Here is a 25,053-nt window from a genome sequence, read left to right as displayed (position 1 = left end):
ACCTTCTACTAACACAATCAACTAGTTGGCTCTAGTTGCACACAGTGGTGTCTACCTCTAGTTTTACAATTGTGTCTTATTAGGCCTCTCATACATAATCCATACTAATAATAATACTCACAAGGCTATACTTGTGTCTAGAACTTAGCTTGTAAAAGATGGGAACCTAAAATTAGGTTGCTAAATCCATATTTCAGCAATGATATATGTAATGTGATTAAGAGTATTTCACATCAAGGAGCTTCTATTAAGGAAATAGCCTGAAAATCTTGGCTATAGTCTTGTTATTCAAGTCTTGGCTTATTGCTTGACTACACAAGATTTTTCTTTATCAGAACTCTCCATAACATGCTGTGGCCTTGTGCCACTATTTATTCCACCTCCTCCATAATCCCAGGGTGCCTCTTTTCTGCACAGAAAGGTTTTGCCTTGTTCTTGTTAACTGTCCCATAACACTAGTTTTTACTTTATATAGCTACCAATATGAAAATTAACTGACACAGAGCATAAGGAAAAATGTGATGGTGGCCCTGGCTGTTAAGTCTGTTCTGCTTAGTGTGGTAGTTATGTAGAAATATTTCTTTATTTATTGTAATAGTTAGCAGGGGCAGGAGGTAAACCCTGAACTATGGAGAATACAAACATTACATTGAACGGTATTCAGGTTCTAATGGCCATGTTAAACATGGTAACACTGCTCAAACCATTCCTTTTATAACAGTCATATTCTACAGTCCACAACAATGAATTAAATGCCACTGACTGGTGTAATCTGTTTGCTAACAACACATCCGTTCCGTTCACATACAGCCAGTCTGTCTAAGGTAGCAGACCCAATGACACACAGGTGATTCTTCATACCATTTTTTGTTGTTGCTGGCCAAAGCTGTCAATGCCATCACTTTCAAGTTAGTGATGCAAGAAATAGTGACTATGAAATGTTAAGGGAGATTAGAAAGGCTATCAAAAAAAATCTCAATAATAGTGGAGGATTTCAACTATCCTCATATTGAATGGGTACATGTCACCTCAGGATGGGATGCAGAGATGGAATGTCTTGATACCTTAAATGACTGCTTCTTGGAGCAGCTGGTTCTGGAACCCACAAGGGGGAGAGGCAGTTCTTGATTTAGTCCTAAATGGAGTGCAGGCTCTGGTCCAAGAGGTAAATATAATTGGATCGCTTACAAATAGTGACCATAATGTAATAAAATGTAATGTCCCTGTGGTAGGAAAAAGACCTCAGCAGCCCAACACTCTGGCATTTAATTTCAGAAAGGGGAACTATACAAAAATGAGGTTGAACAGAAAGAAAAGGGTACAGTGACAAAAAGTAAAATCCCTGACAGTTGCATGGACACTTTTCAAAGGCCCAACTTAAAAAACACAGTAAGAGAACCAAAAAAAGTGCCATCGTGGCTTAACAACCAAGTAAAAGCAGTGAGATAAAAAAGCATTGTTTAAAAAGTGGAAGCTAAATCCTATTGAGGAAAATAGAAAAGAGCATAATAAACTCTTTCAAATTAAATGTAAAAATATAAGAAAAGCCAAAAAGTATCAGCCCGAATCCCTGCTGGGACTGCCACGCACAGGGGCTGGTGCTGGCTAGGCAGGCAGCCCAGCTCATACTGGATGCAAGACAAAACCCCTCCTCGTTTCTGCAATTTAAAAGGCTGTATAAGCCGGGCAGCCTGCCCACCTGGCTCCTACTACGTTTTAAATACAGAACCACAGTGGGGTTTGGTCCTACACCCAGCGTGAGCCAGAACTGAACCAGGCTGCCTATTGACTGAGTAGTCAAAAATTCTATCTACTACTTGACTAGTTAAATATCCACTTCTTAATATCCCTATTTCAAGCATTGGTCAGACTAGTTAAATATCCACTTCTTAATATCCCTATTTCAAGCATTGGTCAGTATTGTAAAACAAAGGTGTTCATCTTGATTGCATAGTGATTTGTATTCTGGGTTTAACAATTCCCTTCACCTTTGAGTTTTGACAGAAATTTACAGCTGGGAATAAGCCTCTTTGGAACAGGATGAATGGTGCAACAGGTCTTGCTCTTCCCTGGTATGCTCGTAGGCTGTGTCTACATTGGCAAGATTCTGTGCAAAAGCGGCCACTTTTGCGCAAAATCTTGCCACCTGTCTACACTGGCTGTGAGTATTTGCGCAAGAACACTGACGTTATAATGTACAAAATCAGTGCTTCTTGTGCAAATATTCTGACTCTCCCGCTCAGGGATAAGCCCTCTTGCGCAGGTGTTCTTGCGCAAGAGGCCAGTGTAGACGGACGACGTTAATTTCTTGCGCAAGAAAGCCCGATGGCTAAAATGGCCATTGGAGCTTTCTTGCGCAAGAGAGTGTCTACACTGGCACGGATGCTTTTGCGCAAAAGCACATGCCAGTGTAGATGCTCTCTTGCGCAAATACTTTTAATGGAAAAACTCTTCCTTTAAAAGTATTTACACAAAATCTTTCCAGTGTAGACGTAGCCGTAGTGTGTGGTGGGCTAGCCTTGCCATGAACTAAATACTTATGTAGACAAACCCTTAAAGTGACTGTGGATCATATGAAGCAAAATGCAGAACTATGTAGTACATAGTTCTGCATTTTGCTTCAGCTACACCAGACTAACCCGGCTACATTTCTATTACTATTCTACGTGGATCATATGGCTACTCATTAAAAGTTTCCTTGTGCACTTTGAGTCACTCCTATGTCAAAGTGCACGAGGGAACTTTTAGCATGCAGGAGCAGGGTGAACGGAGACAGTGCGTGCAAACTAGGTTCACACCCCTGCTTGCCATGAACTATGGCTTCATGCAGTCACTGCCCCCTACCCATCAAAATCCCTAGAGTAACTCAGTCAGCTTCGAAGAGCTTATTACACCAAATTGGAGGTTGACAGTGTTGTTGTGGAACCTGTCTTCTGAGTCACAAGCATATGCTCCCTAATTATGTTTTCTCTTCAACTCCAATTTCAAAAGTCTCATTGCATGTTGGCTCTCTCCCCAGTTTGCCAAATCTAAGCCTAATTGATGTGAAGGCACAATATAAAATGCTCACACGCATACCAGCATGAAAGATGAGCCCATCCCCACTCATATACCATTGTCCTATGAGCTTGAGAAGCATGAATCCCTGTGTGCAGGTATACATGAAACTGTCCCCTTCTGTGTGGTCTGTACTGGTGAGAGAAGTGGAAAATCAGTTTTTTTATATTAAATATACATTCAAAGTTAATTTTATCATACTGTTAAGTTTAGCCTACCATAGTAGAAAATAATGTTGCAAAGTTGAACATAAGTATTTCTGTTTGATAGTGCATACTTTGATACAGATTATTTTTTTCAGTGCCTTTTAAACTTCAAGAAGGAGAAGTTCGTATTATTTCCCTTGAGCAATGCCAGTCATACTTTGACATGAAAACCATCACCAACAGGATGTTATGTGCAGGCTATGAGTCTGGAACAGTGGACTCTTGCATGGTAGGTCATTATCTGGGTAGAAATTTGAAGCAGATTTTAAATAAGAACCTATGGTATTTCAATAGGCATTGGAGGTTAGTTCTAATACAGAGGTAACAATTTTCATAGACTTATGTAGGAAATAAACATTTTAACCAACTATTTATTTCTATTTGTAAAATACACTGCTTGGAGTCTCTAAATAGTAGAGTATGCTAAATAGTAAGCTGATTTTTCTTTAATTTGTGTGAATATTAAATAGCTAATGTTTTGTATGAACATACCAGCCACCCAAACCTTATTATTTGACAGTCAAAATATTACCTGCATAATCTGCATGCTGTTGTACAGGTTAGCTGAAACCTATTTTTACAGCTGCATTAGTCATAAAAAGCCAATTTCCTAGAAACTTCAGATGTGTCTTGAGCCATAATGGCACTGGCTATAACCTCCATGGGTTGTTTTTTCCTCCCATTACAGGGCGACAGTGGAGGACCATTAGTTTGTGAGCAGCCTGCAGGACGCTGGACATTGTTTGGTTTAACCTCATGGGGCTCAGTCTGCTTTTCCAAAGTTTTGGGGCCTGGAGTTTATAGCAACGTGTCACACTTCATTGAATGGATTGAAAGACAAATATACATCCACACTTTTCTATTAAACTAATGCCAGAAGGTTAGCATTGTGCTGAGATACGAGAGGCAAAGATCATTGGCATTTAAGCCTTGAAGATTGTGCAATCAAGAAATTAAAGAGAAAGTTACAAGTTCAGTATTGTTGATGAAGAGGTATGGAAAATGCAGCATCAGTGAATTGACTAAACACTCTGCCACTGAAGATGCTGTAAGGCAGGACTAATAATTTTTGTAATCCTTTTCGATTTTCCTTTAGCTGTGTTACCATTCCAGGCACAATAAAGGTAGAACCAGCCAATTTTCTGCCTTTCAGACATTTAAATGAAGCTGTAGCACACACTTAGTAAAAACGATAAATGTTTTAGGGGAAAATGAACAGTAGTAGTAGTAGTATAGTTTTAGCCCACAATTCTTTCAGTGAACAATAGAATCAATACATTCTTAAAGATGACACTGAGGTCTGTACTAAAATGAGCCCTTTTGCTACCTCAAGTTTGCTCCCATGTTAGCAAAGCAGGGCTTTATAAAAAAAATACAACAGGCGTGAGAGACTATGTAGTTCTTTGAGACAAGTGATAAGTGGATTTCTGGACACTGTCACAGTACAATTAAGTCACATAGTTCAGACTACTGTAAACTGAAACATTTACCTCTGAAGTTCAGTATCTTCAGTTTTGATGAATCTAATGAAAGGTATAGAAATATTCACTGTCTTCTTATATATTAATAGGATTATGGATTTTTAAACTACTTTTAAGTCATTGTTGTATTACAGTTTCACTATGAGGAAAGAAAGCCCAGTGACTTGACAGTATGTTTCATTTGATATTATGGGTTTAGGGGACAGCAAAATATGAAAATAACTCTCCCCTGACCTCCAAGTAATACAGCTTTATCCAAATTTCTTCAATTCAGGGCTTCATCTGACTTGTGCAAAAAGAGAGAGGCTGTCAACATTCTAATCTTGAATGCTAAAAGGTATAGAATTTACAATTTCCAATTGTCCATGCTCTGTCTTTCTTAATAGGACCAGCTCCTCCACTGGTGGTCATTCAGCTCCTCTCTTTTATTAAATTTGTCAGCGTCACAGGGTTATTTTTTTTTTCAGAAAAAAAAATTGAAAAATTTCATTAAATGAATAGCCTGTCCTGACTTCTCTGTTCACCAAAAATATAATTAAAGTTGGCTTTGATTTTATTGTAAAGCACTGGAACACTTACAGCCCTTCTAATATATATGTAAGCACTGCCAAAAGATAATATTTAAGGTAATTTCCTATTTTCTCATTGAGTATATGGGTCTTGGCCTGCCACCAGCTTTCAAGCAACACTCCCCAGTAACATAAATGAGTTCTGCTTAAAATCTGATGGCACCATGTAACCCATTGAATCGTATTACCTTTGTTAGGAAATTGTGTCCCAAGTGGTGTTAGAAAAGTTTTTTCAAAATTATTTCTGCTGCAACATTCCATGTAAAGATATTTGTAATTTTATAAATGTATTTTTATACTGCTTTTCCCTTTCTATGTGCACATGAAAATACTCTATCTAGGTTTTAAAGAATCAAACTTACTTCCCCTTTCTGTATATTGTCATATCTATGACAATCAGAAATATCTAACAAGCTTATCCCCATTTTAAGGTGATAAACACACATTTATTGCTTCACTCCTGTCAACTATTGTGCCACATGGAATTAACATTGCACCAACTAGACAACTGTGTTTATTTCTACTCCTGTTAAACAAGTATGTATAACATTTCTCCAATAATTTCTGTGATTCAAAATAAACATGTTTTTATTCTTGCCAGAGACTCACTCAGTTCAGTTAAAGGCAAGGCTGTTCTTTTACTCTCTTGTGATCCTGTGTTTCAAATAGCACTGAAGTCACATTGACACACATGCGCCAACCCGTTAACCCCACCACTGCTAGCCATTTCTTAGCACAGAATTGATTCATGTTTTGTCTCTACAACTTCAGTGTGGTAGCTACCCATATTTCTCCTGGGTATTACCAATACAGAATATTAATAGGAGGATTAAGTGTGACTGCCGACAATTATTTTGGATTAAATTAAATTTTTGTAGTGAGAAATTTTAAAAATCCACTTAGGGCATGTCTATATAGCAGGGAAAAAGTTGAATTAAGCTATGCAACTTCAGCTACATGAATTGCGTAGTTTAAGTCAAAATAGCTTGGTTTTTGGCGCCATCCACGCAGCAGGAAGTCGAAGGAAGAGCACAATTCCTTCAACTTCCCTTACTCCTGGTAAAATGAGGGTTACAGGAGTCAGGGTAAGAAGTCCTCCGGCTCACCTTTATTTTGAAATAATGGCTTGCTGTGTAGATATCTTTATGATTTTGGGCCTCCTCCTCCTTGATTGGATCCACCTTGTCATCTCCAGCCTGATCCTGGCCTGCATATTTATACCTGCCTCTGGAAATTTCCACTACATGCATCTGACGAAGTGGGTCTTTGCCCACGAAAGCTTATGCTCCTACACTTCAGTTAGTCTAGAAGGTGCCACAGGACTCCTCGTCGCTTTTGTAGGGATCATTTACACAAAAGTCTTTTTAAAAGCGACTAAACTGTGTAAATGCAATGTTCTAGACCTGGTCTGAACTTAAAGTTAGGCTGACTTTCTGGGGTGCGGAAAATTCTCTCTCACTCACACACACACACACACAGACAGCTGAGTCAGAGAAATAATTCTTCTGTCAACCTGGCTAGGGCTGCTTTAAGAGATTAATTAAGATTGATGGAAAAAACCCTTCTGTAGCTGCTCCAAGTAATGATGCTACAGTGTCCTAGCTGTACATAGTGTAAATTGGATGTGTGTGGATGCGGTTTTATACCAGTTCAAAAGTAATATAACTTATTCCTCTATGCCAATAAGCATCTTTACGTAGATATAACTATTCTGTTAGTTTTTGTACCTTTATAGCTAAAGAGACACAACACTGTATAAACCAGGTCTTTGTTTGCTAAAACTATGGCTCCAGCTTTATGAAGAAGTTTGGAAAGTCAGAACTATCTTGGCTTTTAGAAGGGAGTTTTTTTTTTTAAATTCCTAATTAGAGGTATTAATTCTAGAAAAACTGAAGTACAGCTTTTCTGAAATCCTTTTGCAGAGCTATTCAGTAGATTTAGTTACATATAGCAGTACTAATCTGTTCTTCCCTTATATTTAACTGTGACATTAAGTACCTTTCCCAGACCTGATGAAAAGCTCTGTGCAAGCACCAAAAGTAAATGGTCCAATAAAAGATGTTACCTCACTCACCTGGTTTGTGTAACATCCTGGGACTAACATGCCTACAAAACACCAAACAAAAAACACTGAATGATCACAACACATGGTGACCTGAATTTTTATGGACTTACTATGCCTTTAACTACCAGTTCAACCAATCCTCACAGCATTTGTTTAAATTGTTTCAGAAGTCTTAAAAAGATGAGGAATAACAATGTTAAGCTACCCAAGGAAGTCACAGTTTTGGCAAGCCATGGTGCTTGGGAAGGGGGATTTATCTTAGACTGCATCTTCATTAACGATTATCTGTTTCTATCACCAGGGTCACTACAACAGAAGGAACTTTCCTAACCAACACTAATGAGAAGATGATTAGTCAATCGGTAGGTAGAAAGGTAGGACTTATTTATCCCCATAATCACAGGCTATATCTACACTATAAGTTTTCTCAGCAAAAAATATGCTAATGAAGGACTAATTTGCATGAGTCATCATAATTTGCATATTTTCTGCTGATCTGTTTTTGCGCTGGGATTTTTGTGCAAAAACAAGCAGTGTGGATGCTTTCTTTTTGCACAAAAACCTCTTTTTCCACAAGACTGGTAAACCTCCTCTTTGGGGCATAAGGATCTTGCGGAAAAAGTAGGGTTTGCGCAAAAAGAAAACATTCACACTGCTTGTTTTTGCGCAAAAAGAAAACATTACCTGCTTGTTTTTGCACAAAAACCCCAGCGCAAAACCGGATTGGCAGACAATATGAATCCCCTCATTCGCACATTTTTTGCTGAGAAAACTTATAGTGTAGATGTAGCCTAAGAGACGAACAAAACCAAACCAAAACATAGCAAATAGGAATTATTGACATAACCTCGCCCACAACAGACATTGAGAAAGCAACTTAGCCCTGCTTGTGCCAAGCAGCTCCAGACAGACATTAGAATATCCAGCTCCTTTTCTTTTAGTTGCACTGAAAGAGTGAGAGCTGATAGGATATCGAATGGGTTTTTTTTTTTTTTTTTTTTTCCTAAAATGGACTTTGAACACAGGCAATGTGTTCTGTAAGTCTTGCTGGCATGTGGGTGTAAAACTATCACACAAATATTGCCATCACAAAGAGAATGATTAGGATAAAAAATGTTTTGCAAAGTGGTTCCTGAAGAGCACAGTGGACCTTGTCAGCACTAGTTGTCATGGTAACATCGCCACAGATGAGACCATTGTAACACTGGATGGGGGTCAGGATGACAGTCAGGGTCAACTGGTAAAAGTGTTTCCACCAGGACAGCCTTTAAATTACATTACTGTCATTTTTATCAAAGTTACTATGTTATGCAGTTATGTACCAGAAAAGCTTAGTTCTTAAAGCTGATATTTGCAAAATGCTTCATGCCCATTTAGACCTGGACACTTTGAGTTATTTAAAATATTTAAAAAATACAAAATGCTTCTGAATAATTTTGCACATCAACTGACTGACAAAAAATCACTACCAACAAAGTCCTAAACGTAATGTAATGCACTGATTTTTTTTTTTAAACAAAACAGTTAACATTCTGGCTTTGCAGCGTATGTTAAAACATCCTGTTCACTCAAAGCACATTTCAAACCTGCCTTATTTAGTAGAGGAATTTCACTGTGGCCCTTAGCAAAAGTAAACTCCGGAAGGCCGGATGATATTTCTGAACAGGTTTCCTCCAAGGAGTTCAAAAATGCAGTTCTCTCATAAGTCTGGCTGTTTGCATCCCTGGACTCATCCTGTATGTCTGATACAAAAGACCTCTCTTGAACTGACCTGCCTGGTGGACAGGTAGGAAAGGGTGTCTTAGCCGCTGGGATGTATAAAGAATGGTCAGCGCTTTCTCTTACTGATGCATCTTCAGCAGACTTGGAACATGTACAAGTGTCCTGGAAGCCCATGCTACACTTCCCAATACGATCCTCTTTCCACTTTTTAATTGCTTCCCTCTGCTCCTTGGGCGTCAGTCTGTCAAGGTGCTTGGCTCTCAACATGGGAGATGGAAACAATGCCCCTTGAAGAACTCTGAACAAATACCTGGAATATAAACAGGGATTTCCATTAAGCCATTCCGAAACAGATTCCTGCTCTTCTCAGCAATGCTAAAGGGTCTACTGAACAGAAGCAGGCAGAGAAATGAGAGGTGGCATCACTCCTATCACCCAGGCTGCCTTGTAATCCAAAAGCTGCAGTAGCCCTTACAGGAGTGACCTTTAAGCTTGCACATAAGTAACTGTACCTGCAGTTTTACACTAGAACAGGTTATTTGAACCAACATTTTAAAAAAAAAGTCACCACTGATTTCTGTGCCTCCGTTTTTGCGTGTTGGACACAACACTGACATTCAGGAACAGTGTGTACTGGCACTCCAGCTGAAGTAAGTGGGAACTGTAGGCTCCTGCATGTTTCCAAACAAATACAGTCTGTTCTGGCAGTGCTGCTCAAACTTTTCTGGCACTGGACTATTGAAAGTCACTCAAAGAATCTTATTTATAAAGTCTAAAAACTTTGCATTTAGTCTACCGTGAAAAATCAGCCACTCCTAAAACCAGAAAACATTGTGTTTCAAACATTGTGATTTAAAATAGTATCCTTCTACCATGGTTCATTATTGCTCCAGGAAAAAAAAAAAGGTCACTGTGGGCATTGTTTTTAAATTAATTCAGGAGGGAAAGCAAATGGTTAGCAGCACCATTTGGAGCCAAGTACAGTGCAGAAGAGAGTATGTGAGCTTTCCTGACTGTTGCCCAGACCTACAGTTTGCTGGTTTTTAGGTGCAAGGTCTGAGCCAAGGTTGACAATGAAGTAATGTGTTTTTACCTTAATGCAAAAATGTGCATCCTATGAACGCTGTGCCCCATCCCACCATTTGGAGAGACAAGTTGCATATCCCCAGCAATAATCTCCTAATAACTCTTAGGAATCCAGAGAGATATTTATGAACATTTTGTCTGTTTACAAAAATCCTGGTTTCAAGCTTTTTCAAAACAAAGAAGAAAACAATGGAAAACTGTTTCTGTAATAAAAACAGACTCATAAATAACTTCTCTATTGCATGTGAATGATTCACTCTGCTGCCTTCTATAACTTCTTTGGATATAAATTCTGACCTTTGAAAAACGGTTAAGGTACAGTTATTGGTTTAAACACAAGAAGCAAGATTTAGACTAAATCATTATAGCAATTATGTACTTGTTTAAATTTAACTGAAGAAGACCCTTATTAACAATTCCTTACTTACATATGGGTTTATTTATGCTTACAATGCAAGGCTGTACAATTTTATATCTTCAAGTAGAAAAGACCAACTAGAGAGATGTATAGCATCATAGCTTCAATGAAAACCAGAGCTGGTCAATAGTGGTTGTAAAACAACAAAGTACCTGGGTAGAAGAGCAACACAAGTAGTAATGATGCAAACTAGATAAAACACCGGGTCTGTCACATGTTTTTCCATGATCCAGTAGGGATTTGATGGTGGATTGCAGGTTTTGCAGGTTGCTCCAAAAGTCAGTGCAAAGACAAAGTAAAATAAGATGCTGCCTATCATAACAATGATGTGTATCCAAGTCTGTAATGTGGAAAGGAAGTACAGGAGAAATAAGACAGGAATCAGAGACTCCGTATTAAAGTTGTTACAAACAGTATAAATATTCTTTTATATACTTTTATATATGTGAATGTGCACACACACACATTCACACCCCACCTTGAACTGATGTAAATAATAAATTAGTTCAAACAGACTCTTGATTTAAACTTATTTTTGTCTATTAAATATACAACTCATGATACGATAATACAAGACTATTTAATGCCAATTGCTTTAGATGACTGCATTACTCATAAGCATCAGAAAAGGCCTTCTCAAAAAAGCAGAAACACAAACTTCATATGATCCTCCCCTTTACAGTTTGCTTTGAGACAAGTACACAGTTATTCTGTTTAGATTCTGTTTTGTTGTGCAATTTGTCTAACAGCTTGCTGACCTCTCTAAATGCCAAAAAAGTTCATTTTGCCATTCAGAGAACAGAAACATTAAGAGCATCCGTAGTTTGCTAATAAAGGGATTTTTGCACTCTCCAAATCCTACATAAAAAGGCATGGGTTACATACAAAATCTTTAAGCAACAAGGCTATGTCTACACTGGTGCGTTCTCACGCAAAAACTCTTTTGCAGAAGAGTTCTTCTGCAAAAACTCTTCCAGAAGAGAGCGTCTACACTGGCATGTGCTTTTGTGCAAGAGATGTGCTTTTGCGCAAAAGCATCCATGCCAGTGTAGACGCTCTCTTGCGCAAGAAAGCTCCGATGGCCATTTTAACCATAGGGCTTTCTTGCGCAAGGAATTCGTGTTGCCTTTGTCTACACTGGCCTTTTCTGGAAGAACTCTTGTGCAAGAGGGCTTATGCTGGAGCGGGAGCATCAGAGTTCTGGAGCAAGAAGCCCTGATTTTATATATTAGAACGTCAGTTTACTTACGCAAGAACACACGGGCAGTGTAAACAGGCAGTAAGTTTTTGCGCAAGAGCAGCCGCTTTTGCGGGAGATCGTGCCAGTGTAGACACAGCCCAAGACTTTAGAAAGCAGCCTAATAGCCTATTGCCTGTGAAACAACTTAAGAATGAGCCTGTGTCTTTGTTTTCTGCACTGAGTAAGCCACCACTATTCTTTATCCTCCCACTTTGAACAGGACAATGACATTTTTCTCCAGAATTAGGACAAACAGGAAAAAGTCACAATTTTACCCTGGCTTGTTTAAAAATAAATTAATCCAATCAAATGGGAATGCTATCAATTGTTGCTCTAGATTGTTCAGACTTAAACACCTGAATGACAGTATAATGGCATAAAACAGCTCCTTCTCTTCTGGCAAGGAAGATACCTTTGAATTGTTCATCTTGTTTACAAACAGTTTATCAGTTCCCAGCATCCAGAATTAGCATTCCACATTTGGGAAATCAAGCCTTAGGAACTGATAAAAGTAGGATATATCAATTCTGTTTTCCCCTTGGCAAAACTATACTTACAGAAAGCAACATAAGCTGTTAAGAGCAGAATTCTTTTGTTATTGATTAACATTATTGGTGGCAGATCTTGCTTGCCTTATTCATGTGAGTAATCTGGCTGACTCCAAGGAGACTAGTGCTAGAAATACTGCTTAAAATGACCTGCATTTGATCCTTAATATATTTTTTGCTTTCATATAGGGAGAGATTTCTTCCATTTTTTAACTCTAATAAGAGTTGTATGAACACACTAGGGAGAGAATGTACTCTTTAGAATGCATAAAAAAACCACACTTACCAAAGTTTTACTCTCAATTAGGAGATGCAGTAATATTATGAAGAGTGCTGCTGTGTTTAATAGGTTTCCAAAAGAAAAGATGTCTATGTCAGAGCCATGATATGTCTGCAAAGTAAGATACATACTAATTGATATGTTCTCTGCATATACCCCTAATATTTTGATATTCACACTCACAGGGATATAAACAGCAGCAATACTGGATTTACAAAACAGGCCCCATAATCATCCTGAATTTTAAGAAGAGTATGAGAAAATTCAACCAAAACCCCTTTGGTTTAAAAACATACCAGTAGAGAAAATGACAAGTGTATTAATACAATTCAAATCTAGTACTTACAAAGTAAGGCACAAAAAAGCAAACCAGACTTTGGTAAAAAGCATCCAGCAAGGTGATCCAGAAAGTTGGAGGTGAATATGCCTAAAGAGGAAATACAGCCTCAGTGACATGAAAAAATCCCAGCAGTCTCAGCTGTAATTCATTTCTGACTCTGGGAAAATTACATTACTATCATCATACAGAATCTTGTTTGCTCAAGCATTTGCAGCTTTACTTACTGCATTTTAAATACTATTTTCAGACGATACAGAAGTGAGCCCCTCCAGAGCCTGCAAACCCCAAGCTCCTAATTAATATCCCACATGAAGGGTCATGTGTAAACACTGGACAAAAAGGGGACATTTACTGGTTGTCTACATGGGGAAACAGGCTAAAATAGCCTTTGCAGAACAGCTTATTTTAGTCAATTTTCTCATGTAGACAAGCCCTTAGTGAGTTGATCAAGGTAAAAATGAGAACACTCACTGTAGGCTTTCAACTAATAACCAGAGATTAAACCAAGAATCAGATGTGGACTTGGGTCTTGCAGCATGTTCTGCTTAGCACTTCCCTAGAACCATGCAGAATCCCATTATCTTAGGGAGATGTCTCTTGGCATAAGGAACCAGAGTTTTTAAACTGCTTGGATAAGAAACTGTCTTCTGCATTTGTACAGGGCTGAAAAGATCTGTCTCTTGGAGAATGTAAGCTTCAGCATGCACCACATTAAAAAAAAAATCAATCCATCACTACAGATTATTATATAAAGCATTTCCACTTGCTTTTGTGTCATGCCTTTCATCCTGTTTTTATGTCATCGCCTGACTCGATAGCAAGACAAAGGGAGATGATATTTAACAATGGCTTTAAGAGAGACAGCAAGGCAAAACGATATAAAACAGGACAAAAAGCTGCCCAAAGTTTTGTTAAAAAGCCATTGTGTAAAACAGTAACATTTACCCCTGTGCTAGGCTGAAGGGAAGAGGAATGTTTGGAGGTAATGGGGAAAAGGTGGAAAGATGCATCATCTCAGAGTGAGGAAGCCAAGATATGGGGGCAAATGTATGAGATGTATTTAATCAAAACTGTGACTTGCAAGGCCCAGGCCCCAACCACCCCCCAGCCACAGTCTGCATGTAGAGGCTTGACAAGCACCTTATTTTGATAGCTTGAAAACTTTAGTACTTTACTTTATGAACCAAGTGATACAAAATAGTAAAAGTTAAAGTGAAGAAATGTGTGTGTGGGGAGGGGAGAGATGCACATTACCTACAACACCAACTTATATTAACTAAGTCCCCTACCACATTCCCTCACTTCTTTCCCCTTCTAAAGAAGCACTGGCTTCAGCAAGGATCTACAGCTGATGTTATGTCACCAGCATGCTGCAAGCTCGTGCATCTTTTAGACCAGGAGCCATTACTCCAGTGATGTCTGCTGTTGAGAGGCCTAAGATGGTTGGGAAATGGTGAGTTTTAAGCTAACAGTATGTTGAATGCCCCTCTACACCTGCAATTTCTATTGTACCGGCATAAGTTGCTAGAATATAGTTCTTTACTTCCCTCAACACTCATCTAAGTGAAAATGTTGCTACAACTCATGCTGAGCAAAGCAGAATTAGGGAAAGGCTGACTGAGTTGCCTTGTTTTAAGTTAAACACAATCTGTAAAAAGATTAATGTGATTTGCTGATTTTAAACATTTTATGAAAAGTTTCCCTGCTTCATTACAGGCAGACATGAAGTGTAATGTATACAGAGGGAGCTGCAAGAGGGAGGAACCAGTGAAGTCCAGGACAACAGGCAAAAGGGAGGAAAGGAGCCCAGAATGATGAGATTTTGTTGAAGATGGTCCCACAAGGTACAGTATATTCTACTCTGTTCAGGTTCTTATGCTATGTTCATCATCACTATGGTAGCTGAGTCAATTACACTCAAGGATGAGTACCTTAGTTTCTAGGGAGCTTGTAGGCAGCTTGTTTCAACCATTGTGAACTCTGCATTAGAAAATACAGAACATAATGGTAACAGAATATTCATCTAGCTCACAGCCTCAGCCAGAGCTCTCCCTTCTCCTCCTCCCTACCCACCCCACAAGGCAGCAAGGGACTTGCCTAAAGAGCTCTGAAAAATAGCTTAAGGTTGCATTAAGACAGGAGAAGTGTTTTCACTGACAAGGAGCACAGAGCAAAGAAAAAAAATTAAACCAGTTTTGAGTGTCTCCGCCTGACTCAGGTCAACAATTCTTTAACACACCTCAGATGTCTGACCAGTCACATAAAGCTCAGGGAGCTGCATGAGGATCTCTGCAGAAATATCTTTGTCCAGAATGCCATAAATGATGGGCGGCACCGAAGTGAAGAGGAGGTTGAAGAAAATCAAAACCCAATAGTCAGTCATGGATGTTCCCGAAAACCCACAAAAGAACTGGTACCAGAAGAGGAGATTTACATAGGCCTGGCAGTTCAAAGACAAAAGAACAAACAAAAGCCCATAGCTGAGCATTATGCAAGCTCAGGAAAAAAAGGAGAGATCTTATCTCTGAATTGTTATGGGAGGTCTGCAGGGAATGAAACACACACTTGCTTTCCAAACAAATATGTCCCAACTCTGCAGTTAAAATATAATTTTACTAGTAAACCGAGTATTTCAAAACTCAGCGTCCAGCTGTATAACTCATTTCAATATTCCCCTTGTTACCACCTCACAAGAATGCCTGCAGATTGCTTTTTTTAATAAAACAAAGTTTAAGTGATTTCAATTTGGAGCAGTGAACTCAAATCAAGGCAGATGGACAGGCTCAGCTCACTACCAATACAGCTTGAAAGTTGAGCCCCTTAACTTTTGACCCGAGTGCCTAACTATTTTGCATTTATTCTACTGCCTCCATCTCCAAAAGCCACAAGGCAAACCAAGCAACTGCAGATAACCAAATTGCAACCTTTCACACTAAGAACCTTTGCCCTGATGCACTGTAGCTACCTACCACATTCTTGTAGAAAAAATACAGGATCATGTTGGCCAGCCTGGTGTAGCACCAGTGACCATGGACAAGCAGCAGCTTGCTGAGGTGCCTGAATTGGGAAACAGCAAAGTCACTCGCCATCACAGCCTGAAACACACACAACGGAAGAGTTGTGACACCTGAACAGTTAAAATACCAGAGGCGATGCACATCACATGTAGACTAATGAATGGTAGTGGGGCACTTATACTACATTACTCCTATTTATTGTTCATACTAATTAGAGTAGCAGCCAGCGCTGCATTTACCTCAAGGCTCCCTCGTGCGGGACACTGCACAAACACACACAACTCTAACATGTAAGAGGGCACAGGCTGAGCTCTGCCTTCATGTACATCCAAGCCAATTGCATGTGGGCTCCATGTGTTGGCCAGGAAGTGAACACCAGGGAGTCTGAGGAACAGGGAAGTTCAGTAACGAGCAGCAGGCCCCCTCGTCCAAGAGAGTGAGCCCCTGCAGCGCTCAGCCTCTGACTGCTCCTGTGAAAGCACTTAGGCTCAGGAGTAAGCTCAGAACACAAACTGGCCCCTTCTGTGGCAGTGTATTGTGTAGCCACTAAATCTCCAGGCTGAATCCTGATTATATTTCAAGCAGAGTCTGGTTTTATTTGCAGCTGTTTTCCGTCTCCACTACCTGCATGCCTTCTTGGCCAGAGAGTCCCACTCCAGTATCAGCCATTTGGATCATACTGACATCATTGGCACCATCACCTGGGGGATGCGGAAGGAGGAACAAGAAGATAATCTTAGTTGGAACACAACATGGAGGTAGCTCTGCTGGAGAAGGTATTCCACACACAGATGGTGAGAAGAGGCAAATCTATCAGAACATGGCCCAGAATACTAAAAGTTATTGTTCTAATCAATACTGAAAGCTATGGAATTTCCCATGAACAAAAATGGGACACAGTGGATTTTACAGGACACTTTTGTCCAGTGCGTGTTTATTGTTACATTTTTCAGAAACTCACTGATATCCTGGGACAGTACAACTGAGATCTTTGTTAATTCTAGCACTACATGAAAGAGACTGAACCATTTCCTGTCTCTCCTCCAGTACATGGTGGGTTTCGCAACAGAAACTCCCCTCCCCCCAATGTGTCACTTTAAAAAATGAACTGACAAAAGTATAAGAGAAAGCATCTGTGTTACTGCTATTGCAAGCCTAGGAAAGGCTTGCCAGTATCTAAGTTTAGGGACCAAATTCACTGAGAGTACTGTATTGACTCCATGGAGTTATGTCAAGTTATATCAGAAGTGAATTTGGCTCTAAGTAGTTCATTCCTTTAATGGGAAAAACATAAAAGAGATGGCAACAAAAATATTAAAAATAGCACCTTTTCCAGAGAGAAGAGATAGCTGAGACTCACCTATGGCTAATGTCATCACTTTCAACCTGTTTCGCACCAGTTTGACCACTTCACTTTTCTGCAAGGGTGTTGCTCTGCAGCAGACCACAGCCCGGCATCTCTCTGTGAGCTCCAGGAAGATACTCTGCAGGCTCTCAAGCAGGACATATTCTAAAGTCTTTCCATCAACAACGAGGCTGGCACTGAACTCCAGGGCTTGGGTAGAGGGAGCTGGAAAGACGCTTGTGAGTTTTGAGCTGTGATTTTTTTTGGCATATGTACTTTTTTGAATGTCTTCTAAAATAGTGTTCATCAGCAACACACAGGCATCCTTGTGTAAGGCAAAGAGAAAGGATATATTAGGCTGATCTATCTTCCATCCTGGCTCCGTTTTCAATATGTAAAATACATATTGCACAGGTCAGATCTTGCATGAGTCATCAGCAGGACTTCATGCATGAGGAAGATGACCCAAACTGGATCTCCAACTCTATTGTTTTTTAAAATCATAGTTGGACAAAGTTTACTGTCTGTAGAAAAGGCCTGTTCACCCTTATTTAAGCAAATTGGCCCGGATTTTGTACTACTAGCTGGGAAAATAATAAAGTACATTAGAAAATATTTACTGGACTATACTGTGCATAATATCCATTAAGGATTCTGTAATATAAATCAGGCTTAGTTCTGAGTCTTGTGTTCTTTTAATTTGCTTAATTTGGAATGGATACCCAGGGATACCTTTCAAATGCAGGTTAAAACTTGGCTTGATCTGCAAACCTTCCAAAAGAATTTGCCTTGTACTCTTTTTTGCTTCTTTATAATCTTTTTGTAAAAGTTTTTGTCTATTTTTAATTTTACCTAGACATATCAACAGTCAGGTTCTGCCTACCCTAGTTTTGTTGAAGGACCCTAGAGCCTGTTTATTGTTGCATTTAAAATCTTACCCAAATGAGCTAGGTGTTGCATCTCTAATAAAGGTACCATTTATTCAAATTAAGTAATTGTGGAAGGCAGATCAGTATTAGCAAAAATAACTATGTAACAGTCCTAACATGAATGACAAAAAATTCCCTTCCTTTTCAATCTATTTCTCCCAAAGATAACATGACCTGAATTTCTAAAGGAATAACACAAGCAAAACACAGCCTCACCACTTTCAAACATTCTCTAAAAATCATAAAGAACAAAATGTTGACACATGCCCAGTCCTGCGCCTCCCTCCTCCCCACACACACATACATGTAGTGGTTTAAAAAAGAAGACGTAGGTAAACCAAACTTTAACTAAACTCCGTATTTCCCAAATGAGAAATAGGTAAGCTTTGTGTATCCATGTTTACTCCCAACTACAGTACTATTTTTGTAGGTCACCCAGGCTACATCTACATGGCACAGTTTTTTCAGAATAAGCTGTTGCAAAATAACTATTCAAATAGCATGTCTACACTGCAGGGAAACCTCATAATTAATCTGAGACAGGCTTCCCTAATGTAGACATGCTATCTCAATTTAGAGACCTGGGAGTAATAACTTAGAATGGCCCTGGTGATGGGCTATATCGAAATAGCAGAAGTGGAGCATCTACACACAGCCCCTAATTCCAAAATAACAATTTTGGAACAGGTGTTATTCTTTGTAGAATGAGGTTTACAGAAGTCAGATTAAGCTGTCCGTTATTTCAAAATAATTTTGAAATAACAGAATTGCTGTGTAGACGCTTACATAGTTATTTCAGAATAATAGGCATTATTCTAAAATAACTTTGCTGTGTAGACACACCCTTAATCTGATCAATGGTGAGACATTTTTCCCTTTAAAATTCTATCTTAAATAGCTCAGAAAACAGAGCATCAAAATACTGTTACTTATAAACATCCAGCAGATGGCACAACTACCAAGCAGACTGAGTTTGACTCCCTCTGCAGCGTCATTTTTTAACAGTTTTATTTACTAAATGACTGAACAATTTTCAAAAGGAGAAGAAAAAAATTAAAGATTTTTCTCCATTAAAAATGTCTGTAGATTAATTATTTGGATCGCTGCATGTGATACTACTCCAATGAGATAATTCCTTGTGCTTTAATTCTAATGAAACAGACCTGAGGGAAGACGACAGAGCAGCCTGCGCTCATTGGTTAATCTTCACTCCCGGTACGTATAGGGAGCTGCCCTCCCCCACACGGCTGCTTCTGTATCAGACACCGCAGTTCAAGGGGGCAGGCAGGAGCTGGTGTAAGTGGGGAGTCGCTTTAAAAGCCAGCTTCGGAGCCACCTGATTCTCTCACCCCTCCACCGCGTGTAACCGTTGAAATATTCAGCTGTTACACATTTACTTGATTAAACACATTTTAACATCCCTAATAGAAACAGATTTCTATAAAACAAATGTTGTATTCTTTACACATATGGAGGGGGGGAAACAACTCTCAGATTTTCAGTATACAAAGGACATATTAGAAAACGCATAATTTTAAACACAAACAAACAAACAACAAAAAAACCTAGCACTTGTAGTGTTGCCTGACCATCATTCCTGGTAAAATAAATTGTTTGTTTGTGGGGTGATACGGAGGGCAATCTCATTTTCCACTTACTTTACTCTGTGATTTGAGGGTGAAGATTTTGTCATCTGGTTCCAATAACCTGCAAGCATAAGCTATATTGACAGCAGTCTCTTGTTTATCCCCTGTCAGCATCCAGATTTTGATTCCAGCTTTTCTCAGTGCTTCTATGGTGTCTGGAACACCATCCTGCAGGCGGTCTTCTATCCCAGTGGCACCTGTGATGAAAAGGACACGAGTTCGGTATCTAACCGAAACCTCCCTTACTGCAGACTAAACTAATTATGTTTTATCCTCCCTTCCGTGGATAGGGAGAACAATCAATCACCATCCTCTTTCAAAGCCCCCAAACATATCTGAAGACAGACATCAGTATTATCTGGCCAGATTTCAAGATAAAAGACTGTCTGGGATTTTGGCACAATGCTACTGTCTAACACCCAGTCTTCATAACAGACTGAACCATGTCAGGGGACAACTCATAAGGCAGTTGTCCTTCCAATTCAGCTGCAGTATGGCTCTGTCTTGTAGTGAAGATTATGTGTTAATAGCTCCGAAACACAGTCATGTCCCTGCATTAGCATGGCTCAGGGACCTGTTTTATGTCCTGTCCACACTACAAAATAGAACCGTGTTCTAAGCTGCAGACATGGTTTCACTTGCAGGATATTTGGGCTTAAATGATTCCACCCACAGGGAACTAAGCTGTAAAACTAAGCAGATTCCCCACATGCCAGAGAACAGAAGCTCTTTGGGTAGAATGGTAACTGACTGCTTTCACTCTGCAAACCCACATGACACTGGATGGTAGGGATGTAAGCGACTAGCAAAAGCTTACTGAACAGTCGATTAGTTGCTTCCCTACCCCATCTTGCTGCCTCTATCAAAGGCAGCAAGGGGAGGCGGCAGGAGCTGGTGCTGGAGAGAAACAGCTGATTCCCAGCTCGCGCCCTGTCCCAGAGCCGTGCCTCTGCTTTTTAAATGTATTAAGAGCCTACCAGCTGATTCCTGGCTTGCGCTGGGTCCCTCCAGCTGCACTTCAGCCTTTTAAATGTATTAAGAGCTGTCCGGAATTAGCTGTCCCAGCTTGTGCCAGGTCCCTCCTGCTGGACTTCAGCCTTTTAAATGTATTTTAAATGTAAAGGCTCTTAATACATTTAAAAGGCAGAGCTGCAGTGGGGTTAGCTCCTTTGGCCGATTACTGACTAATCGACTAGTTGATGGAAAATCCATCAACTAGTCAATTAGTTGATTAAACTAAATTTAACATCCCTAGTAGATGAATGAGAGAAACAAAGGAAAAGCATCCACCGTACAGACCTGTCTTTCCTTCCTAGACCTGTTCCAATAGACAATGAGCTGCAGTGCAGCAGAGTCTGAGAAAGGGTGATGGGGACGTGGGCCCTAAGGTTGGACAATACTCCTGCTACTGCTGTTTGAGTGAGCAGCTGCCACACAGGTGATTGGCCAGTGGCCAACCAAACGGCAGGAGACAATGCCCTGAAGACCCCTGATCTTTCCGTGACTGGAAGTCACTTGATTTAGACTCAGATGACAAGCTGGACACTGCCAACTGTTAAGCAGAAAGAAGGACAAAGATGTTCCTCCATCTTGGCAGAGTACATGGTCTTAATACAGCTCTGTCACAATATTTGCTTCCTTCTCTGTCTAATCTAGGGCAGATTAGAAGTACATACTGCTGGAATCCAGCTTTGTGCAATTGCAGCATCATAGAGGAACAAACTCCCTCTCTGGCACAGAAATAATATTTTTACGGGAAACTACATTATTATTTCAATAACATTTTAATGAAGTGATATAATTTTGTACGTGTGGGGTGCCACCACTCTGTATACCAAGAGGATTGGGGCTCCCTATACATCAGCATGAACTCTACCCTTCTCTCTTTAACCAGGGACTATGGACCAGCCCACACCTCTATTTGTTGCCTGGAAATAACTGGATTGACTCCACCTGTTGCTATTCCTCCTTTACTGCTACTTCTGCACTGGATACCATTTGCAGCGATGAGTCTATTTGGAGTGCCGCTGCATCCACACAGAGGTGCGTAGCTACACGTGTCAGTGAAAGGCTCTTGTGGACGGGGGAGAGGGAAGGAGGCAGCAGGGAAAGGCTCCTGCAGCGGGGAGCTGGTCATCTCCCATGTCCATGCAGCACATAACAGCAGTGCAGCCTGGGAGGCTCTGTTTGGGCTGTACAGTACTGTGTAGGGTACACACTCTCAGATTCAGGAGCATCTTTACTCTTCTCACCTCAGCAGTATCTCACTGCTCCTTACACCCATGTGGGGCATAGGCTGTGTGCACTCTCCACATGGCCAAAAGGAGTTTACAGGATGGAGCTGCTGTTGTTTCCCAGTACCGGTTCCCTCACTCTTAATCTGAGCCTGCGTCTAGATTGCAGAGTTTTTCTGGGATACCTCTGGAATCCCGGAAAAACTCTAACGCATCCAAGAAACGGGTCTGCTTTTCCGAAAAAAAATTCAGAAAAGCAGATGTGTTTTTTACAGGGATGCTGAAACCTCATTGTATGAGGAACACGGGATGTTCCGAAAAAGGGTTTTTTCCCGACATTTGGCCCAAATGGGCCAAATGAGGGAAAAGCCTCTTCCAAAAAAGGAACTGGAAAAAAATACGCAAATTGTGGTTTGTAATTTGTGTATCTTTTTCCGATAGAACTGGGTAGTCTAGACACAGCCAGATTTACAGCTACAGCTACACCATATGATGTTATTTAAGAAAGCAAGGAGAAGAACAGAGAAGCAGGAAGAAAAACACTTACCTTCCTACCTAGCACTGCAGGGCAGACCATGGCACCAACCCTCTTGCCTGGGCTGGGGGAAGGTGCAAAGCTGCCCTGCCCTGAAGGGCTTGTACCTCAAGGAGCACAATACCTCTGCCAGTTCCCCAAGTGTATACAGGGAACCCTTACACTGCCTCAAGAGAGCCTATTCTCTGATAAGCAGCCTACTGTGCAGATAAGCAGTCTGGCCTCACATGACAAGTCTGTACCCTACATTCAACCCTTTCATAGAATTATGATAAATCGTGTACAAAACTATGATTTATGATCATCACTGCCCTTGTAAACAATATGCAGCAACACTGTATGTTAGATTTCCTCTGTGTGATATTTTTGGGACATGTTCCAGCATGTTCAGGAGGGCAATCACAAACCAACTCCCCAGAGACAAAAGTCTGCTCAACACCTCAGTCAATTAGATAAACAGACCATCCCCTGATTAAGTGGCTACTTTGGGGAGGAGACAGGGTGAGCAAAAATCCACAACTTGATCAAAGAAACAGCTTGAGATTTCTGTCCACACAAGTGGTCTCATGCACCTCAGCTGAGTCTAATCATTGTGCAAGAGGGAATCATCCCTTCCTTGCTCTTCATGCACAGCATCAATAACACTTGAGGAACAAGGAAAGCAACCCTGGAGGGGGCGGAGCTGTAGATTTGAACTGAGGGGATACAGCTTCCCATAAATCCAGATAGTGCCATAGGTAATGTCACACCCTAGCTCCTCCCCACCTTTCCCTGACATCCAGAAGAGCTAGGAGGGAGCACTGCCTTCTTTTTGTCTGGTACCACTACTGGTTTTTGTGCCTGTCCACAATCTGACCCCTATGCTACAAGGAACAAAGCAACTGTAACTTGGAAAAATATAGAGACACAGCATAAAGTTGCATACAGCTCCCTTCTCTAAATGTTGGTAGCATGTCATGGAAAAAAAGTCAGCAAAAAAGTCTCTCTCCTGCTTTAGCAAGGGCTGTTCTTCCCACTACTACAATCTAGTCTGATTTTTTTTTCAAAGGTCACCTCTTGAGCAGTTGTCCTCAACCCTAATCCTTCTACCTGCTAAGTCTGGCTGCATCTACATTGAAGATTTTGTCCCATTCTTTCATAGCTAAAGTGAACTACCAAAGAAGGAAGAGTGTTAGTGCAGAACTGTGGCTGATGTCTTATCACCAAATAGTCTATAAATGTTCACAATGTGCTGAAGTACCTCCATCTGAACTACTAGATAGAGTGGGATTGGGGTGCAAGAAGGGGTGTGAGCTCTCAGGTTTCTCTGGAGATGAAGGGTTTAGGGTGCACCAGGCTGGGATCAAGGGAGAGGGCTGGGGCAAGGGGTTGAGGGACAGTTTAGGGTACAGGCTCCAGGTGGTGCTTACCTCAAGCAGCTTCTGGAAGCAGCACCACATGCCCCCCAGCTCTTGAGGGCACTGGCAGGGGGCTCTGTGCACCACCCTGGCCACAGGTGCAGATGGAGCCTTCTGGCTGAGTCTCTGTTTAGGAGCTTGGGGGGGGAGGCGCATGCTGCTGCTTCTGGGTGCTGAGTGGGGCAGGGCAAGCCCCCAATACCGCTTCCCAGCACAAGTGTGAGAGCCAGATTAAACTGGCTGATAGGTTGGACGCAGCCCGTGGATCATAGTTTTCCACCCCACTCTAAAGACACTAACTGCACCTCTGCAGCTGCTAAATCAGCAAAGCACTTTAGTATGAGTCTGTGGCATGTTACAATCTCCTAACAAGCTTTTAATGTCATTGCCAATGCCCAGATGATCTGGTGTATGCAAAGTTGGACAGACTTCATCCCGGCTTGAGCCAAACCCCATCACGCACACTGGAAAGAGTCCAGCTGTTTCCAATGGGATTTGTATCAGGCTCTGTGTTTGCAAACATATAAGAGAGAGACAGACTTACAAAAATTCAGCAATAAATCCTACTTCTACAGAAAGTCACTTTAAAAATAAACTTTGCACAGTGCCTTGCAAAATAAATCTATTTTTCAAGCAGATTATTACTGAAAAAAGGGAGGGGGCATTTCTAGCAAGTCACAGAGTTTTCTACTTACCAAGGAGTGTTAACTTGCTCTCAAGCTTCATGGTAGATTCAAGCAGCAGCTCTTCCTTATTATCAATACTGGTTTCTGCTAAAAAATGACTTTTTAACCACTCTGTATATTCTGCATCACTCATCACCTGTGGAGGAAGCAGGGGGAAAAACACAGAGATCAATGCCTCAGCCAGTGTTTCCTGTAAGCTGAGCACTTGGGCAGCCATCCAGGAGAGATACAAATGCTGCCCTGCTTGATTAG

The 25,053-nt window shown here is 40.6% G+C and overlaps 2 protein-coding genes across 13 annotated transcripts in view; one reads left to right on the top strand and one right to left on the bottom strand.

The window, feature by feature from the left end:
- Positions 1-5,910, top strand: part of CORIN (corin, serine peptidase) — a 221,622-nt gene extending 215,712 nt beyond the window's left edge. For all 7 annotated transcript variants that reach the window (XM_075930473.2, XM_089777859.1, XM_075930476.2 and 4 more), the window contains 2 exons: positions 3,359-3,492; positions 3,952-5,910. In XM_075930473.2, coding sequence (XP_075786588.1) covers positions 3,359-3,492; positions 3,952-4,134 — 317 coding nt within the window. In that variant the 3' untranslated portion in view covers positions 4,135-5,910. The remainder of the gene's footprint in view (positions 1-3,358; positions 3,493-3,951) is intronic.
- The window catches only part of ATP10D (ATPase phospholipid transporting 10D (putative)), an 83,007-nt gene continuing 59,204 nt past the window's right edge, over positions 1,251-25,053 (bottom strand). For 4 of the 6 annotated variants that reach the window (XM_025187427.3, XM_075930471.2, XM_075930468.2 and 1 more), the window contains 10 exons: positions 24,811-24,937; positions 19,962-20,146; positions 17,390-17,699; positions 16,654-16,730; positions 15,982-16,107; positions 15,252-15,452; positions 13,019-13,099; positions 12,679-12,783; positions 10,757-10,944; positions 1,251-9,410 (listed from right to left, as the gene is read on the bottom strand). In XM_025187427.3, coding sequence (XP_025043212.3) covers positions 8,903-9,410; positions 10,757-10,944; positions 12,679-12,783; positions 13,019-13,099; positions 15,252-15,452; positions 15,982-16,107; positions 16,654-16,730; positions 17,390-17,699; positions 19,962-20,146; positions 24,811-24,937 — 1,908 coding nt within the window. In that variant the 3' untranslated portion in view covers positions 1,251-8,902. The remainder of the gene's footprint in view (positions 9,411-10,756; positions 10,945-12,678; positions 12,784-13,018; positions 13,100-15,251; positions 15,453-15,981; positions 16,108-16,653; positions 16,731-17,389; positions 17,700-19,961; positions 20,147-24,810; positions 24,938-25,053) is intronic. The other 2 variants (XM_025187436.3, XM_025187433.3) reach the window with 2 other exon arrangements.

The sequence above is a fragment of the Pelodiscus sinensis genome, chromosome 4, assembly GCF_052426305.1.
Source record: "Pelodiscus sinensis isolate ZL-2025 chromosome 4, ASM5242630v1, whole genome shotgun sequence".
In the NCBI taxonomy this organism is placed as follows: domain Eukaryota; kingdom Metazoa; phylum Chordata; order Testudines; family Trionychidae; genus Pelodiscus; species Pelodiscus sinensis.
The sequence above is the reverse complement of the archived record's forward strand: the minus strand, read 5'-3'. Positions and strand labels throughout refer to the sequence as shown.